Genomic DNA, 16,186 nt, shown 5'->3' on the forward strand with positions numbered 1-16,186 from the left:
CTGGCTCTCACAAGGCCATCAGTAGTTCTAATGAAAAGTTGTCTACTCCTTGTTACGACTTAGGTCTTTCAGTGCTTTGTCAAACTTTTCACGCAGTATCATATCTCCCATTTCATCTTCATCTACATTCTCTTCCATTTCTTTAATATTGTACACAAGAACATCGCCCTTGTATAGGCCCTGTATATACTCCTTCAACCCTTATGCCTTCCCTTCTTTGCTTAGAACTGGATTTCCATCTGAGCTCTTGATATTCATGCAAGTCGTTCTCTTTTCTCCAAAGGTCCCTTTAATTTTCCTGTAGGTAGTATCTATCTTACCCCTAGTGATATGCGCATATACATCCTTGCATTTCTCCTCTAGCCATCCCAGCTTAGCCATTTTGCACTTCCTGTCGATATCATTTTTGAGACATTTGTATTTCTTTTTGCCTGCTTCATTTACTGAATTTTTATATTTTCTCCTTTCATCAATTTAATTCAATATCTCTTCTTTTACCCAAGGATCTGGTGCCTTCACTATTTCATCTCTCAAAGCTACCCATTCTTCGTCTACTGTGTTTCTTTCCCCCATTCTTGTCAATTGTTCCATAATGCTCTCCCTGAACCTCTCTACAACCTCTGGTTCTTTCAGTTTATCCAGGTTCCATCTCCTCAAATTCCCACCTTTTTGCAGTTTCTTCAGTTTTAATCTACAGTTCATAACCAATAGTTTGTGGTCAGAGTCCACCTCTGCCTCTGGAATTGTCTCACAATTTAAAACCTATTTCCTGAATCTCTCTCTCACCATTATATAATCTATCTGAGACCTTCCAGTATCTCCAGGCTTCTTCCATGTATACAACCTTCGTTTATGATTTTTGAACAAAGTGTTAGCTATGATTAAATAGTGCTCTGTGCAAAATTCTACCGGGCGGCTTCCTTTTTCATTCCTTAATCCCATTCCATATTCACCTACTGTTTCCTTCTCTTCCTTTTCCTACTACCTAATTCCAGTCACCCACGACTATTAAATTTTCGTCTCCCTTCACTATCTTAATAATTTCTTTTATTTCATCATACATTTCATCAATCTCTTTGTCATCTGCGGTCATATCTATCTTGGCCACAATAGTGCGTTCACTATGCTGTTTGTAGTAGGTTACCCACATTTGTATTTTCCTATTCATTATTAAACCTACTCCTGCATTACCCCTATTTGATTTTGTGTTTATAACCCTGTAATCAACTGACCAGAAGTCTTGTTCCTCCTGCCACCGAACGTCACTAATTCCCACTGTATCTAACTTCAACCTATCCATTTCCCTTTTTAAATTTTCTAACCTACCTGCCCGATTAAGGGATCTGACATTCCACGCTCCGATCCGTAGAACGATCGTTTTCTTTTTCCTGATAACAACGTCCTTCTTAGTAGTCACTACCCGGAGATCCGAATGGGGGACTATTTTACCTCCGGAATATTTTACCCAAGAGGATGTCATCATCAGTTAACCATATAGTAAAGCTGCCATCGAGAAAAATTACGGCTGTCGTTTCCTGTTGCTTTCAGCCGTTCGCAGTACCAGTACAGCAAGGCCGCTTTGGTTAGTGTTACAAGCCAGATCAGTCAATCCAGACTGTTGCCCCTGCAACTACTGAAAAGGCTGCTGCCCCTTCTCAGGAACCACACGTTTGTCTGGCCTCTCAACCAATACCCCTCTGTTGTGGTTGCACCTACGGTACGGCCATCTGTATCGCTGAGGCACGCAAGCCTCCCCACCAACGGCAAGGTCCATGGTTCATGGGGAAGGTCTTAGGGTGTAACACACACAGAAAAGACAAATATTATATGTGGAAGCTTAGATTTTCTTGTGACTACAATGTATATTAATTTAAACCATTAACTTTTCCTGATTGTGTTTTCATGCTACTTAGCAGTGATGTCATTGGCTGACTACATTGTGTGTCCTATGCTCTGAATATCTGCTGTCATTGGCTGGTGAGATAAGCCCTGCCTAGCTTACGGAAGGGCATCGCAGTCTTGATTTCAGTGCTTCAGAAACTAACATGCTGTATTTGGTGGAGTGTGAATTTATGCCTTCCTAGTACGAAAATATGTAGTGTATTGTAATATGAAAATATGCAATTTACATGTTGCTGCACGTCAAAGATCTCTCAAAAATGCGTTTATTTTTTAAGTGTCGGGAAGTTCTGCGGTGGTGTTTAAAACGCTAACTTTCAAAGGATTGATAAGTTTTACAGTTCCGTGGGGAAAGTATACTGTCAGTTAACTTTTTTCCTCCCTCCACATACACACCTTTGAAAGTGCAAGTAACTTAACATTGTGAGAAATGCCAGATTTTTACTCAGTATCTGTCTACATTCCATTCAGAGGATGGTGAAATGAAAAAAGATTAGGATATGCAAATACTGAGTTGGAAAAAAAAATTTGGATTGTGGGAATTGGAAGAACATAACTAAGCAAAGGATACAATGAGGGTAGAGGAGTACATACAGATAGATAGTATTTTTTTCAAGAAAGATACGGCAGCATAAGTCAAGTGTAGTTAATGTTCAGTTTATGCAGAAGGCACTTGAATTGGCAAGGAAAAAATTGTCTCTTAGGATGTATAAAAGTTTGGAACTTAATAATACATTTTTGTGTTTATTTATCTTGTTGGGGCTCAAAACTCTCTACTTGTAACATCACAAGGTGACAGCGCACCTAGAGTCAGTCACATCTTCATGACAAAACCAGAAAGCTTTCAAAACTAGGCATTCTATTAGCTGTAAAGAAGGAAAAGAATGGAAGAAAAAATGTTTGAAGGGCTACTAAGGAAATTGATTCATACATCCAACCAAGTGACATCCCAGAACATAAAATGAAAAGTTATAGTAGTTTTATTCATCCATGGATCACTTTGGCAAGACTATTTGACATGGGGTATTCATTCACTGACAGGTTGAGTCTGGCTAGATGAGGAATGTAGTCAGCCATGGCCATATAATAGGAACTAAACAGACATTTTTCTGAAATAATAGGGCAAAACTGCATTTCTAGCATTTGTAGACTTAGAGAAAGCTTTTGACAATGTTGACTAGAATACTCTCTTTCAAATTCTAAAGGTGGCTGGAGTAAAATACAGAGAGCGAAAGGCTATTTACAATTTGTACAGAAACCAGATGGCAGTTATAAGAGTCAAGGGACATGAAAGGGAGTGAGACAGGGTTGTAGCCTCTCCCCGATGTTATTCAATCTGTATATTGAGCAAGCAGTAAAGGAAAGAAAAGAAAAATTTGGAGTAGGTGTAAAAATCCAGGGAGAAGAAATAAAAACTTTGAGGTTCGCCGATGACACTGTAATTCTGTCGGAGACAGCAAAGGACTTGGAAGAGTAGTTGAATGGAATGGACAGTGTCTTGAAAGGAGGATATAAGATGAACATCAACAAAAGCAAAATGAGGATAATGGAATGTTTTTGGATTGAGTCGGGTGATGCTGAGGGAATTAGATTAGGAAATGAGACACTTACAGTTGTAAAGGAGTTTTGCTATTTGGGGAGCAAAATAACTGATGATGGTCGAAGTAGAGAGGATATAAAATGTAGACTGGCAATGGCAAGGAAAGCGTTTTTGAAGAAGAGAGATTTGTTAACATCGAGTATAGATTTAAGTGTCAGGAAGTTGTTTCTGAAAGTATTTGTATGGAGTGTAGCCATGTATGGAAGTGAAACATGGACGATAAATAGTTTGGACAAGAAGAGAATAGAAGCTTTCGAAATGTGGTGCTACAGAAGAATGCTGAAAATTAGATGGGTAGATCACATAACTAATGACGAAGTATTGAATAGGATTGGGGAGAAGAGAAGTTTGTGGCACAACTTGACCAGAAGAAGTTTCCAGTTGGTAGGACATGTCCTGAGGCATCAAGGGATCACAAATTTAGCATTGGAGGGCAGTGTGGAGGGTAAAAATCATAGAGGGAGACCAAGAGATGAATACACTAAGCAGATTCAGAAGGATGTAGGTTGCAGTACGTACTGGGAGATGAAGGAGCTTGCAGAGGATAGATTAGCATGGAGAGCTGCATCAAACCAGTCTCAGTACTGAAGACCACAACAACAACAACAACAACAACAACAACAACAACAATAGGGAAAACACAAAAAACCTAAATTAGGATGACTGGATGACGAGTAGATTCTTCATCCTTTGAATAAAAGGCCTGTCTGTTAAAAACAATGCAGTTTTGAAAAGGTTTTCAGAAATTACTGCAACCAGTCACCTTTTATGTAGATGTATTTTATTTAACCATGACCGGTTTCGAGCTGCCTAGCAACTCATCATCAGATGGTATATACATTCAGTGCTTTTTTGTACCCATTGTGTGGGTGGTTGAGTATCTGTGGCTAGCCACAGTCACCTTTTATGTAGATGTATTTTATTTAACCATGACCGGTTTCGAGCTGCCTAGCAACTCATCATCAGATGGTATATACGTTCAGTGCTTTTTTGTACCCATTGTGTGGGTGGTTGAGTATCTGTGGCTAGCCACAGTCACCTTTTATGTAGATGTATTTTATTTAACCATGACCGGTTTCGAGCTGCCTAGCAACTCATCATCAGATGGTATATACCATCTGATGATGAGTTGCTAGGCAGCTCGAAACCGGTCATGGTTATACATCTACATAAAAGGTGACTGGTTGCAGTAATTTCTGAAAACCTTTTCACACCACAGTCGCAGTGTTCCACATCCACAATGGATAAAAGTCTTCTAATGCAGTTTTGTTTGGATTATCAATTAGTTGTGTTTCATTGTTCATTCAATTCTCAACACCAGTATTAGTACACATGTGTGTGCATGTGCCGCTGCTCTCCCCCCCCCCCCCCCTCCCCCCCCCCCCCACACACACACACAACACACACACAACACACACACACACACACACACACACACACACTGTAGATATAAGGACTAAGATTAGAAGTAAGAGACAGTGTAAACAGGTCAGAGTAAAGCAAGCAGAGATGAGGAAATTCATTAAAGACACTGGCGAGCAGAGAGGGTTAAATAAGAAGAGAGATAAAAGCTACTGGAATATAACACGATGGAAAATATAATAAAAAATGTTTGTTTATTGTAAAGAGCACGGAACTATAAGGAAAGAGAAATGTTAGTAGTGCTAAAAACATAAAATGATAATGGTCTACATCATGAGCGAAGAGCTTAGCCTAAGTTGAAGGCAACTGGATGATGGTAACTAACCATACACAATAGGAGGTGCTTTTACCTATGAAGCTATGAGATGTCATAGATAGGTTACTGATTTATTTCACCTGTATCAGCCAGTAGTCCCCATGCTATTGGATTGTGGTGTGCCCAAAATCATAAAGACACTCATAGATGATCAAGCTTCACATGTTTGTCATATTTTTGGCAATATTTTGTTTTATTTGATATTTGTCAAGCATAGATTGTGCTCATTTGTTTGAGAGAAATTTTGATTACCGATTGCGTTTATAAGCCCACCAAGCTCCACCTCGGTAACATGCCGGTTTGTAGTCACGAAGCTGAAAATCTTAATGAGTATTGGGTGGTGTTTGCCACAGTTTGGCAGTGGTCATCATGCAAACAGACAGCTTGTTAATTGTAATCCACACACAGAAAATAGCGCAATAGTTGCAACTTAGTTTATAGATTACACGACTGATTTCACAGGTAGCCCTGCCTTTGATGGGATGGGAGATGCCTTGTGACAGGATTGTATTAAGTGGTAGTGGGGTGGGGGGTGGGTGGGGGTGGGCACATCTTGCGTCTTAGTCTGTTACAGGGATATGAGTTATGAGGCAAGAGGTTGGGACAGGGATTGTGGACAATAGGTAGTCAAAATCCTGGTGGAGAATGTGATTCATTAGCTCCAATTCTAGATGGTACTGGGTCACGAGGGCAATGTTACTCTGTGGCTGTATGGTAAAATTTTGAGAGGTGGTGGGTAACTGGAGAGATAAGGTATTGCAGATCTGTTTCTGGGCAAGATTGGAAGGGTAATTTCAGTCTGTGAAGGTCTCAATGAGACCTTTGGTGTATTTGGAGAGGAACTGCTAGTCACTATAGGTGTGACAACTGTGGGTGGTTAGGCTGTATGGAAGGGACAACTTGATATGGAACGAGTGACAGCTGTCAGAGATGGGTATTGGTTGGATGACATGCATTGAGGTACTGATGTAGCCATTTTTGGGATAGAAGTCAACATGTGGAAGGTAGCTTGTTGGGTTGAGGAGGACCAGGTGAAGCAAATTGTGGAGAAGGTGTTGAGGTTCTGGAGAAATGTGGGTAGGCTGTCCCCACCATCAATATAGATCATGAAGATGTCATCAGTGAAACTTTACAAGGCGAGGGATTTGGGAATCTTATGGTTAGGAAGAATTCCTGTAGATGGCCCAAGAATGAGTTGGCATAGGATCATACCATGTAGGTGCCTATTATTGTATATTTGTTTGTAGGTGATGCCTTCAAAGGAGAAGAAATTGCGGGTGAAGATACAGTTGTTAATGGTGACCGGGAAGGTGGTTACAGGTTTGGAATCAGTTGGGCAATGGGAACGGTAGTGATCAATGGTGGCAATCCATGGGCATTGGGATGTTCATGTAACAGGAGGTTGCATTGACAGCGATGTGCAGGGTGTTGATTGGTAAAAAAACAGCCACTATGGTGAGACGGTGGAGGAAATGATTGTTGACTTTCATGAGGGGAGGGTAGGTTGACGGTAATAGGATGAAGCTGTTGTTCTACAACTGCAGAGATTGTCACAGTGGGAGCACAGTAACCGGCTACAATGGAGTGTCCTTGGTGGTTAGGCTTATGGACTTTGGGAAGTAAGCAAGAGGTAGGAGTGAAGAAAGAGATACTAATCTGCATCTTTATTTCTTTAAGTTAACATTTAATTTCTTTTGAATTATGTGGCTTGTAATAATGCATGCAGTTTGCTAAAATTGTCCTCCGTAGTATAACTCTCAAAAGCAAATTATCAGATATTTAAGTTTCTACAAAAACCTGTACTTTTATATCAGTTTACACTTCATTGGCTTGCAAAAATTATTTATTATATTATAATGTCTAATGATCATAATAATAAGTATTATGAATGCCATTACTGATGATTAAATGTAAAAGTTGCTCACCATGAGACAATGCACAATGAAAGTCTGTTACATTTTAAAAAATATATCATGGAGGAATTAAAATTTCCTTTTGTTTTTAGAAGTCAGACGAATTCCTGTGAAGAAAATGATGAACTTTACGAAGAAAGGCATCACAGTGATACAGGCAGTCTAAGTATTTCAAGCAAAAGCAGCCAGGCTACATGTGATGCCAGTACATTTAATCAAGACGATGAAGTAATGTACAAGGGAAAGTCTCCTGAAGATGCCCTAGGTGACATCACTGACACTTGTAAGTTTTATCATTCTACAAAATATTAATAAGCCTGAAGTAGTACAAACATTCATGAATGAAATTAATAAGAATTTTTAAAGCCCACCCAAATGAAAGATTGTGTGGTATTGATGGAATTTCAAACATAATCTTGTACAGTTGCTCTAACTCAGTGAAGCATATCCTTAGTGGTACATGTAATTCATTGGCAGCACACAATGAATTTTTCCAGAAATTGAAAGATACCATTATTAAGAGAATTGACAGGTAAAAGTCATTAAATTTTCTTATTGACAACTTTTATACAATATTCCATAAAGTAATGTACTCAAGAGTAATACTGACAATTTAGTATGTGACAGTTTGGTTTCTGGAAGGATTTATCGACTCAGAATTTCATTTGTAGCCTTAAGCACCAAATACTAAAAGCCTAAGTATTCAAATATAATCAGTTGATGTTGTCAGTGACTGGTCCAAGGCATTTTATTGTGTAGATTGACACTAATTGTATTACAACCTCAGGCAGGTAGATACCATTGAAATATAATTTATATAGGAAAAGAGATCCACCACTGTAAACTACACTGTTGGTGACAAGTGGCTGGAAACAGTAACTATCATTTAAAAAAAAAACTGTCTAAGAGGGACCTAAAGTGGAATGATCACATAAAACAGATAATAGGAAAAGCAGGTGCCAGACTGAGATCCATACAAAGAATCTTAAGGATATAGGGTGCTTTTCTGGCTCAGTATTACATAAAAATCCACACCTATTTCTTTCAGGCACTGTTTATAATGTATAGATTTTACAGATTTTTTTGTTGATATCAGGTAATGCAGCACACTTTCTGAACAAATTTAAAATATTTTGAATATTTTTGAACCTGCTTAGGATTATTAAAAAAGTTACAAAGAAATTGATGCACTTTTTTTCCCCAAAATGCTTCCTCAAATTGAGTTACTATTTAATCCAATGTTATACATTTGAACGAGACCACATTTTTTTACCAGGTACACATGACACAATGGCTGAGGTACTAGACCTATTTAATTCCACCTATAATGTATAAAAAAATCACATCTTACATTTTAATTTTTATAATTTTTTCCTAATAAAAATGTTATTTTTTCTATAATTTTGTTGATTCTGTAATAAAGCTTAGGTCTACTATATCAAGTATGGACTATTGCAAGTTACAGAAAAAAAATAGAGTAATGCTTCATAAAGTTTAGGAAATATTTGTACCTGAATTCTGAAAAATACAACGAGTCCAATTAAACTGTGCTCTCAGGACATCCCTGAAGAATAGTCTTCATCCTGCAGCATTTCTTCATCTTCAAGCTCCCTCTTGGCTTTCCTTTTAGCACTTTTTGCTTCTTTGGTAACTTGAAGAGCGAATCTTCCAGCTTCATGCACCCATTGTCTGTCACACGCAAGCAATTGATCTTCAGTATTAGAGCCACATTTTATGCCTAAATTTCTCAGGACTTCCAACCTTCGTATCATTCCATCATCGAAACATATCATTGCATCTAGTACACTAACTTTTAAAGTATTTAGTCCTACAAAAACATTCTTGGGTAATCTTTCTCATATGCAATGGTTGAAACTTTCATTTTATTCCGAGTGCTCCCATGAAGACATTTACTAAGCAAAACAGGGTCACTCAGGTCTCTATAAATTGGTTTTATTTCATTCATAACAGGCTCAGGAAGAGAATGCTTATGATGGTATAATTGACCACTTTCTGTTGCTTTTGGGTAACCACACCAAGGATCGTCTCCTTTAGGGCAAAGTCCATGAACAGGATGGTCATCTGAAAGTAGGTGGCCCACAATAATGGAAATTCCTGCTTGGAGTCATAAGTAAAATAAAGGAAATACAACCACTCACCAATAGAGCATCAATGCATAGAGCACGAAAGCAAGCAGAGCTCTCAATTTGTAGCATTGTTCCCAGAGTTGATCATGGTCTTTTGGTATGGAGCTGGCTGGAGGGTCTCAACCAAGGGCTTCGATGACTCTGTGACAGTATTGGCTGCAGATTTTTAGACGTGTGGTATTGGGTGGTGATTTGTAGGACTCCGCTTGATAGGTCAGACGTGCGTAACACAAAGATTAGCTGGGTACTATTTTTTTTTCTTCTACTATACATGTTCCCCCTTCTCCAATAATATTCTGTTGTAATTTGATGTCATTCTGACCAGTAGTATTATTTCTACAGTGTTTTGAAAGTTTAACCATAATTTTAATCACCCTGTACTACTTATACCAAATGATCCATAGAGAGGTGGTCCTCCAGGATGTAGAATGGTTCAGAATAACAAGAATAAACAATAAACATTTACAATGAAAAACAAGTATGCTAATGTAATGTACCTTCCACAGATCCCAATTGGATGTTCACATTACTGCTCTGAATCTTTTATTTGACAATATTTGCATTGCCAGTCGAGTTCTGTTCAGGTGCTACAGCAATTCTGTGGTGTGCTCTTCCCAGTTGAATTTGTTATAAATATGTTGTGGTTGTGGTCGTGGTCTTCAGTCTAGAGACTGGTTTGATGCAGCTCTCAGTGCTACTCTATCCTTTTCAAGCTTCTTTATCTCCAAGTAACTACTGCAACTTACGTCCTTCGGAATCTGCTTAGAGTATTAATCACTTGGTCTCCATCTATGACTTTTACCCTCCACCCTGCCCTCCACTACTAAACTGGTGAACCTTGTTGCCTCAAAATTTGTCCTACCAACCAATCCATTCTTCTAGTCAAGTTGTACCACAAATTCCTCTTCTCGCCAATTCTATTCAGTACCACCTCATTAGTTACGTGATCTACCCAGCTAATCTTCAGCATTCTTCTGTAGCACCACATTTCGAAAGCTTCTATTCTCTTCTTGTCTAAACTATTTATCCTCCATGTTTCACTTCCATACATAGCTACCCACCGTACAAATTCCTTCAGAACAGACTTCCCGACTCCGCTATCCTTTCATACCCCTTGACTCTTACAATTGCCATCTGGTTTCTTACAAATTGTAAATAGCCTTTTGCTCCCTGTATTTGACCCATGCCACCTTCAGAATTTGAAAGAGAGTACTCCAGTCAACATTGTTAAAAGCTTTCTTTAAGTCTACAAATGCTATCTTGTAAGATAAGTTGTAGGGTCAGTATTGCCTCATGTGTTCCAACATTTCTATGGAATTCAAACTGATCTTCCCTGTGATTGGCTTCGTCCAGTTTTTCCATTTGTCTGCAAGCAATTCATGTTAGTATACTGGAGCCGTCACTTATTAAACTGATAGTTCAGTAATTTTCACACCTGTCAACACAAGCTTTCTTTGGAATTGGAATTACTATATTCTCCTTGAAGTCTGAGGGTATTTAGCCTGTCTCCTACATCTTGCTCACCAAATGGTTTGAGTTTTGCCAGGGCCGGCTCTCCCAAGGGTATCAGTGGTTCTAATGGAATATTGTCTACTTCTGGGGCTTTATTTTGACTTAGGTCTTTCAGTGCTCTATCAAATTCTTCACTCGGTATCGTAACTCCCATTTCATCTTCACCTACATCTGCTTCCATTTCCATAATATTGCCCTCAAGTACATCGCCCTTGTATAGACCCTATCTATACTCCTTCCATCTTTCTGCTTTCCCATCTTTGCAGAGAACTGGCTTTTCGTCTGAGCTCTTGATGTTTATACAAGTGGTCCTCTTTTCTCCAAAGGCGTGTCTAATTTTTTTTGTAGGTATCCTCTAGCCATCCCTGCTTAGCCACTTTGCATTTCCTGTCAGTTTCATTTTTGAGATGATTGTTTTGCCTGCTTCATTTACTGCATTTTTATATTTTCTCTTTCCATCAGTTATATTCAAGATATCTTCTGTTACCTAAGGATTTCTACTAGCCCTAGTCTTTTTACCTACTTCATCCTCTGCTGCCTTCACTATTTCATCTCTCAAAGCTCCCCATTCTTCTTCTTCTTCTTCTGTGTTTCTTTCCCCCATTCTTGTCAATTGTTCCCTAATGCTCTCAACTCTCTACACCCTCTGGTTCTTTCAGTTTATACGGGTCCCATCTCTTTAAATTCCCACCTTTTTGTAGTTTCTTCAGTTTTAATCTACATTTCATCATCAATACATTGTGGTCAGAGACCACTTCTGCCCCTGGGAATGTCTTACAGTTTAAAATCTGGTTCCTAAATCTCTGTCTTACCATTATATAATCTTTCCGAAACCTTCCAGTATCTCCAGGCCTCTCCCATGTATACAACCTTCTTTCATGATTCTTGAACCAAGTGTTAACTATGATTAAATTATGCTCTGTGCAAAATTGTACCAGGCGGCTTCCTTTTACATTTCTTACCCCCATTCCATATTCACCAACTACTTTTCCTTCCCTTCCTTTTCCTACTATCGGCTTCCAGTCACCCATGACTATTAAATTTTTGTCTCCCATCGCTATCTGAATAATTTCTTTTATCTCATCATACATTTCTTCAATCTCTTCGTCGTCTGTAGAGCTAGTTGGCATATAAACTTGTACTACTGTGGTACGTGTCTATCTGGGCTTTAATAATGCATTCACTGTGCGGTTTGTAGTAGCTTACCCGTACTCCTATTTTTTTATTCATTATCAAACCTACTCCTGCATTACCTCTGTTTGATTTTGTATTTATAAGCCTGTATTTACCTGATCAGAAGTCTTGTTCCTCCTGCCATCAAATTTCATTAATTCCCACTATATCTAACTTTAACCTGTGCATTTCCCTTTTTAAATTTTCTAACCTACCTGCCTGATTAAGGGATCTGACATTCCATGCTCCGATCTGTAGAATGCCAATTTTCTTTCACCTGCTAATGACGTTGTCCTGAGTAGTCCCCACCTGGAGATCCAAATGGTGGACTATTTTACCTCCAGAATATTTTACGCAAGAGGATGCCATCATCATTTAACCACACAGTAAAGCTGCATGCCCTTGGGAAAAATTACAGCTGTAGTTTGCCCTTGCTTTCTGCCAGTCACAGCACGGCAAGACCATTTTGGTTAATGTCACAAGGCCAGATCAGTCATTCATGCAGACTGTTTGTTGCCCCTGCAAGTACTGAAAAGGCTGCTACCCCTCTTCAGGAACCACACGTGTGTCTGGCCTAACTATAGATACCCATCCATTGCGGTTGCACCTGTAGTACAGTTATCTATATCACTGAGGCATACAAGCCTCCCCACCATTCGTAGGAGGAAGAATTTAACACTGTAACTTCTTCCATCTTCTTTTAGGTGTATGTTGTTGAGAAGCCTGTTAAAGAGTTCTGAATTGCATGCAGTGTCCTTTTTTTCCAGTGTTTGAGACAAAGAATTGACTAGAAACCAATTTATTAATGTCCATGAAACTTTAACTGATATTTCTGAGACTACACTTTAATTGCTATGTTTGTGTCACCTGCAAGTATAACAAACTTGGCATCGGGTAAAGTTCCTGATGAAAGGTCATTTATATCCACAAGAAAAAGCAAGGGCCCTAAGATAGAACCATGTGGGGTGCCACATGTAATTAGTTTAAAGTTGGATAAAGAGTGACAGATCATTCATGTCTCTTTTCTAATCACACCTTTTGTTTCCTGCCGGAGGTACAGGAATTGAATCATTTTGCAACATTTCCTGTTACACTATAGTATACTGTGATTTACACAGTCAGATGCCTTTGACAGATCAGAAACTATACCAGTGGCCTCTAATTTATTGTCAAATGAATTAAGTAAATCTTCACTGTGTTTAGGTAGCCTTCTCAGTATCGAAACCCTTTGGACTGAGACTGAGACTTTAGCAATATATTATTTGTTGTCAAATGGTTAAGAAGCTGACTGTGAATTACCTTTTGTAAATTATTTTAGACTGCTGGAAAAAGAGAAACTGGATGGTATTTCGTTACTCCTTACTTAAGCAAAGGCTTAACTTCAGCATGTTTCAGTATTTCAGCCACTCAGGAAATGTTCCACTGATAAACAACTGGTTACGCAGATAGCTTAGTATGTTACTAAACGCTGAAGCATACTGTTTAATTAACTTCGTTGATACTTCTGCTTGGGTAGTGAGAGTCATATTACGTTAGTGAAGTTAGTTGCATGTGCTGTCTGGTTTGAGCATCCCATATTTTCAGTAAAAGATTTGAAACGCTTATTAAAAGGTTTTGCTATGCTGCACACATGTTACCTATGTATCATTTACTCGTAATGCTATTTGCCCTTCTTCATGTCTGGTTCTAAGAGTCTCCTCCTTCACTATATCCCATATTGTCTTTATTTTGTTATCTGATGTGAATAACCTTTTCTTGTAATGTATTTGCTTTGATGACCATATTACTTACTTTAATATTTTGTAGTGTGTCTTGTAATGTGCATTAGCATCAACATACAATTTCCTTTTCGTTTTACATGATACTTTTTATTCCTTGACCCTAATCGATGGTTTCTTTGGAATGTTCAGTCTAATGTGGCTTAGTTTTTGGAGAAAACAGCATTCAAATAAGATAAGTACTTCATTAATAAAAGTCTTGTATTTTTCATTTGTGATGTGAGTGCTGTATACATCATGCCAGTTCATTCCTTTGAGGTGTGTCAAAATAATCAATTTTTGGCTTACTGAGCAGCCTCTTGAATTCAAATTTAATAGATTATATATACTGTTCAGTATTGGCACATAACAAAAGGAACAGCATGTCATGATGTGAGAGGCCACTGACTAATTGTTTTGTTATACAATTTTGTTCATTAGACCTTTCTATAAAGATGGTAACAGTGGCTGTTTGTGAGCAAATAGCTATCCTAGTAGGGACGTTTATGGTAGGAAATAAGTTGAATGGTAGTGTTACTGTCTCCAATAGCCTTGCTGCGAGAGTTTTTAAGAAACTGTACATCGAAGTCAGCAGGAAGCAATATTTCTTTGTTTTTTGTTGTTAAATAGTTCAGTAGAGCTTCAAGGTGATCTACGAACAGATTGAAATTACCTGCAGGTGCTCATTATACACTTATTATTATGAAATTCTATTTCTGTTGCATATGCTTGCATGTGTTGCTCTAGGCAAAATTTATGAATATTTATGTTCATAAATTTATGACAATTCCTGATGAATGTGCCAAATCATCCTTCCTCTATTTCTGCTCTACAAAAGTGAGGTGCTGCTGTAAACCCTGTAACACTTAAAACATCTAAAACATCATCCTTCTCCAAAACCAAAGCCACCTTCCTGGATGTTGACCTTCATCTTGTTGAAGCTCACATCCACACCTCCGTCCATATCAAACCCACCAACAAACAACAGTACCTTCACTTTGATAGCTGCCATCCATTCCACATCAAACGCTCCCTTCCCTACAGCCTAGGTATTCGTGGCAAACGTATCTTCCTTCTCCAAAACCAAAGCCACCTTCCTGGATGTTGACCTTCATCTTGTTAAAGCTCACATCCACACCTCCGTCCATATCAAACCCACCAACAAACAACAGTACCTTCACTTTGATAGCTGCCATCCATTCCACATCAAACGCTCCCTTCCCTACAGCCTAGGTATTCGTGGCAAACGTATCTGCTCCAGTGACGAATCCCTCAACAATTACACCAATAACCTGACCAGTGCTTTCCTCTCCCGCAACTATCCTGCAGACCTTGTCCACAAACAGATCTCCCGAGCAATACATTCCTCCCCGTCCAACAACAATATTCCTACCCTCAGACCACACAGAAGCATCCCCCTTGTCACCCAATATTATCCTGGCCTCGAATACATCAATAAATTACTCCGCCAGGGATATGACTTTCTCAAGTCAACCCCTGAAATGAGATCATCCCTTGACAAAATTCTCCCCACACCACCCAGAGTTGCCTTTTGTCGTCCCCCTAACCTCCGTAACATCCTTGTTAAACCCTGCAATATTCCCAGACTACCTTCTCTACCCAGCGGTTCCTACCCCTGTAACCGACCCCGCTGCAAAACCTGCCCCATGCATCCCCCCACAACCACCTACTCCAGCCCCGCTACTAGGAAAACATACACAATTCAAGGAAGGGCCACATGTGAGACTACACATGTCATTTATCAGCTGACATGCCTGCACTGCACAGCCTTTTACATCGGTATGACAACAACTAAACTGGCTGAGCGCATGAACGGACACAGACGAACTGTCCGCCTAGGAGATGTCCAATACCCAGTAGCGGAGCATGCCCTCCAGCATAATTCTAGGGACCTAGGAACCTGCTACACTGTATGTGCCATTTGGCTTCTCCCACCCAACACCAGTCCCTCTGAACTGCGGAGATGGGAACTTGCACTCCAGCACATCCTTTCATCCCGCCATCCCCCTGGACTAAACCTACGTTAAACAACCTCACTCCCATTTACTTTTCAGTCTTCTCCTCTTTCCCTTTCCTCTTTAGCCATTCATGCATCTTTCCATCCTACATCTTTATACTATACACCTCTTTACTTCTGTATGCATCCTCTTTGGTTTGAAGCTGGCACAGTACCTGCAGTAGAATATCTTTGGCTTCCCTCTGACAACCATGCCTCCATCCTTGCTACCTTCCCTGTTTTCCTTTCCCTGTTGCTTCATAACCTGGGTTGTGAGTAACTAAATCCACTTTCCCTTCTTCCCTTTCTTTCCCCTCTCTCCTCCCTGATGAAGGAACATTTATTCCGAAAGCTAGGAGCTTAAATTTTCGGTTGTTTTTTGTGTCTCTATCGGCTGTACTGAGCTGAGGTAAGTACTGGCCAGCCCCTC

At 39.3% G+C, this 16,186-nt stretch overlaps 1 protein-coding gene across 6 annotated transcripts in view; it reads left to right on the forward strand.

Annotated features, from left to right (window-relative positions):
- The window catches only part of LOC126284451 (zinc finger protein 333-like), a 166,677-nt gene that overhangs the window by 126,880 nt on the left and 23,611 nt on the right, over positions 1–16,186 (forward strand). For all 6 annotated transcript variants that reach the window (XM_049983375.1, XM_049983383.1, XM_049983393.1 and 3 more), the window contains one exon: positions 7,243–7,433. In XM_049983375.1, the coding sequence (XP_049839332.1) occupies positions 7,243–7,433 (191 nt within the window). The remainder of the gene's footprint in view (positions 1–7,242; positions 7,434–16,186) is intronic.

This window comes from Schistocerca gregaria, chromosome 1 (genome assembly GCF_023897955.1).
Source record: "Schistocerca gregaria isolate iqSchGreg1 chromosome 1, iqSchGreg1.2, whole genome shotgun sequence".
NCBI classification, from domain to species: domain Eukaryota; kingdom Metazoa; phylum Arthropoda; class Insecta; order Orthoptera; family Acrididae; genus Schistocerca; species Schistocerca gregaria.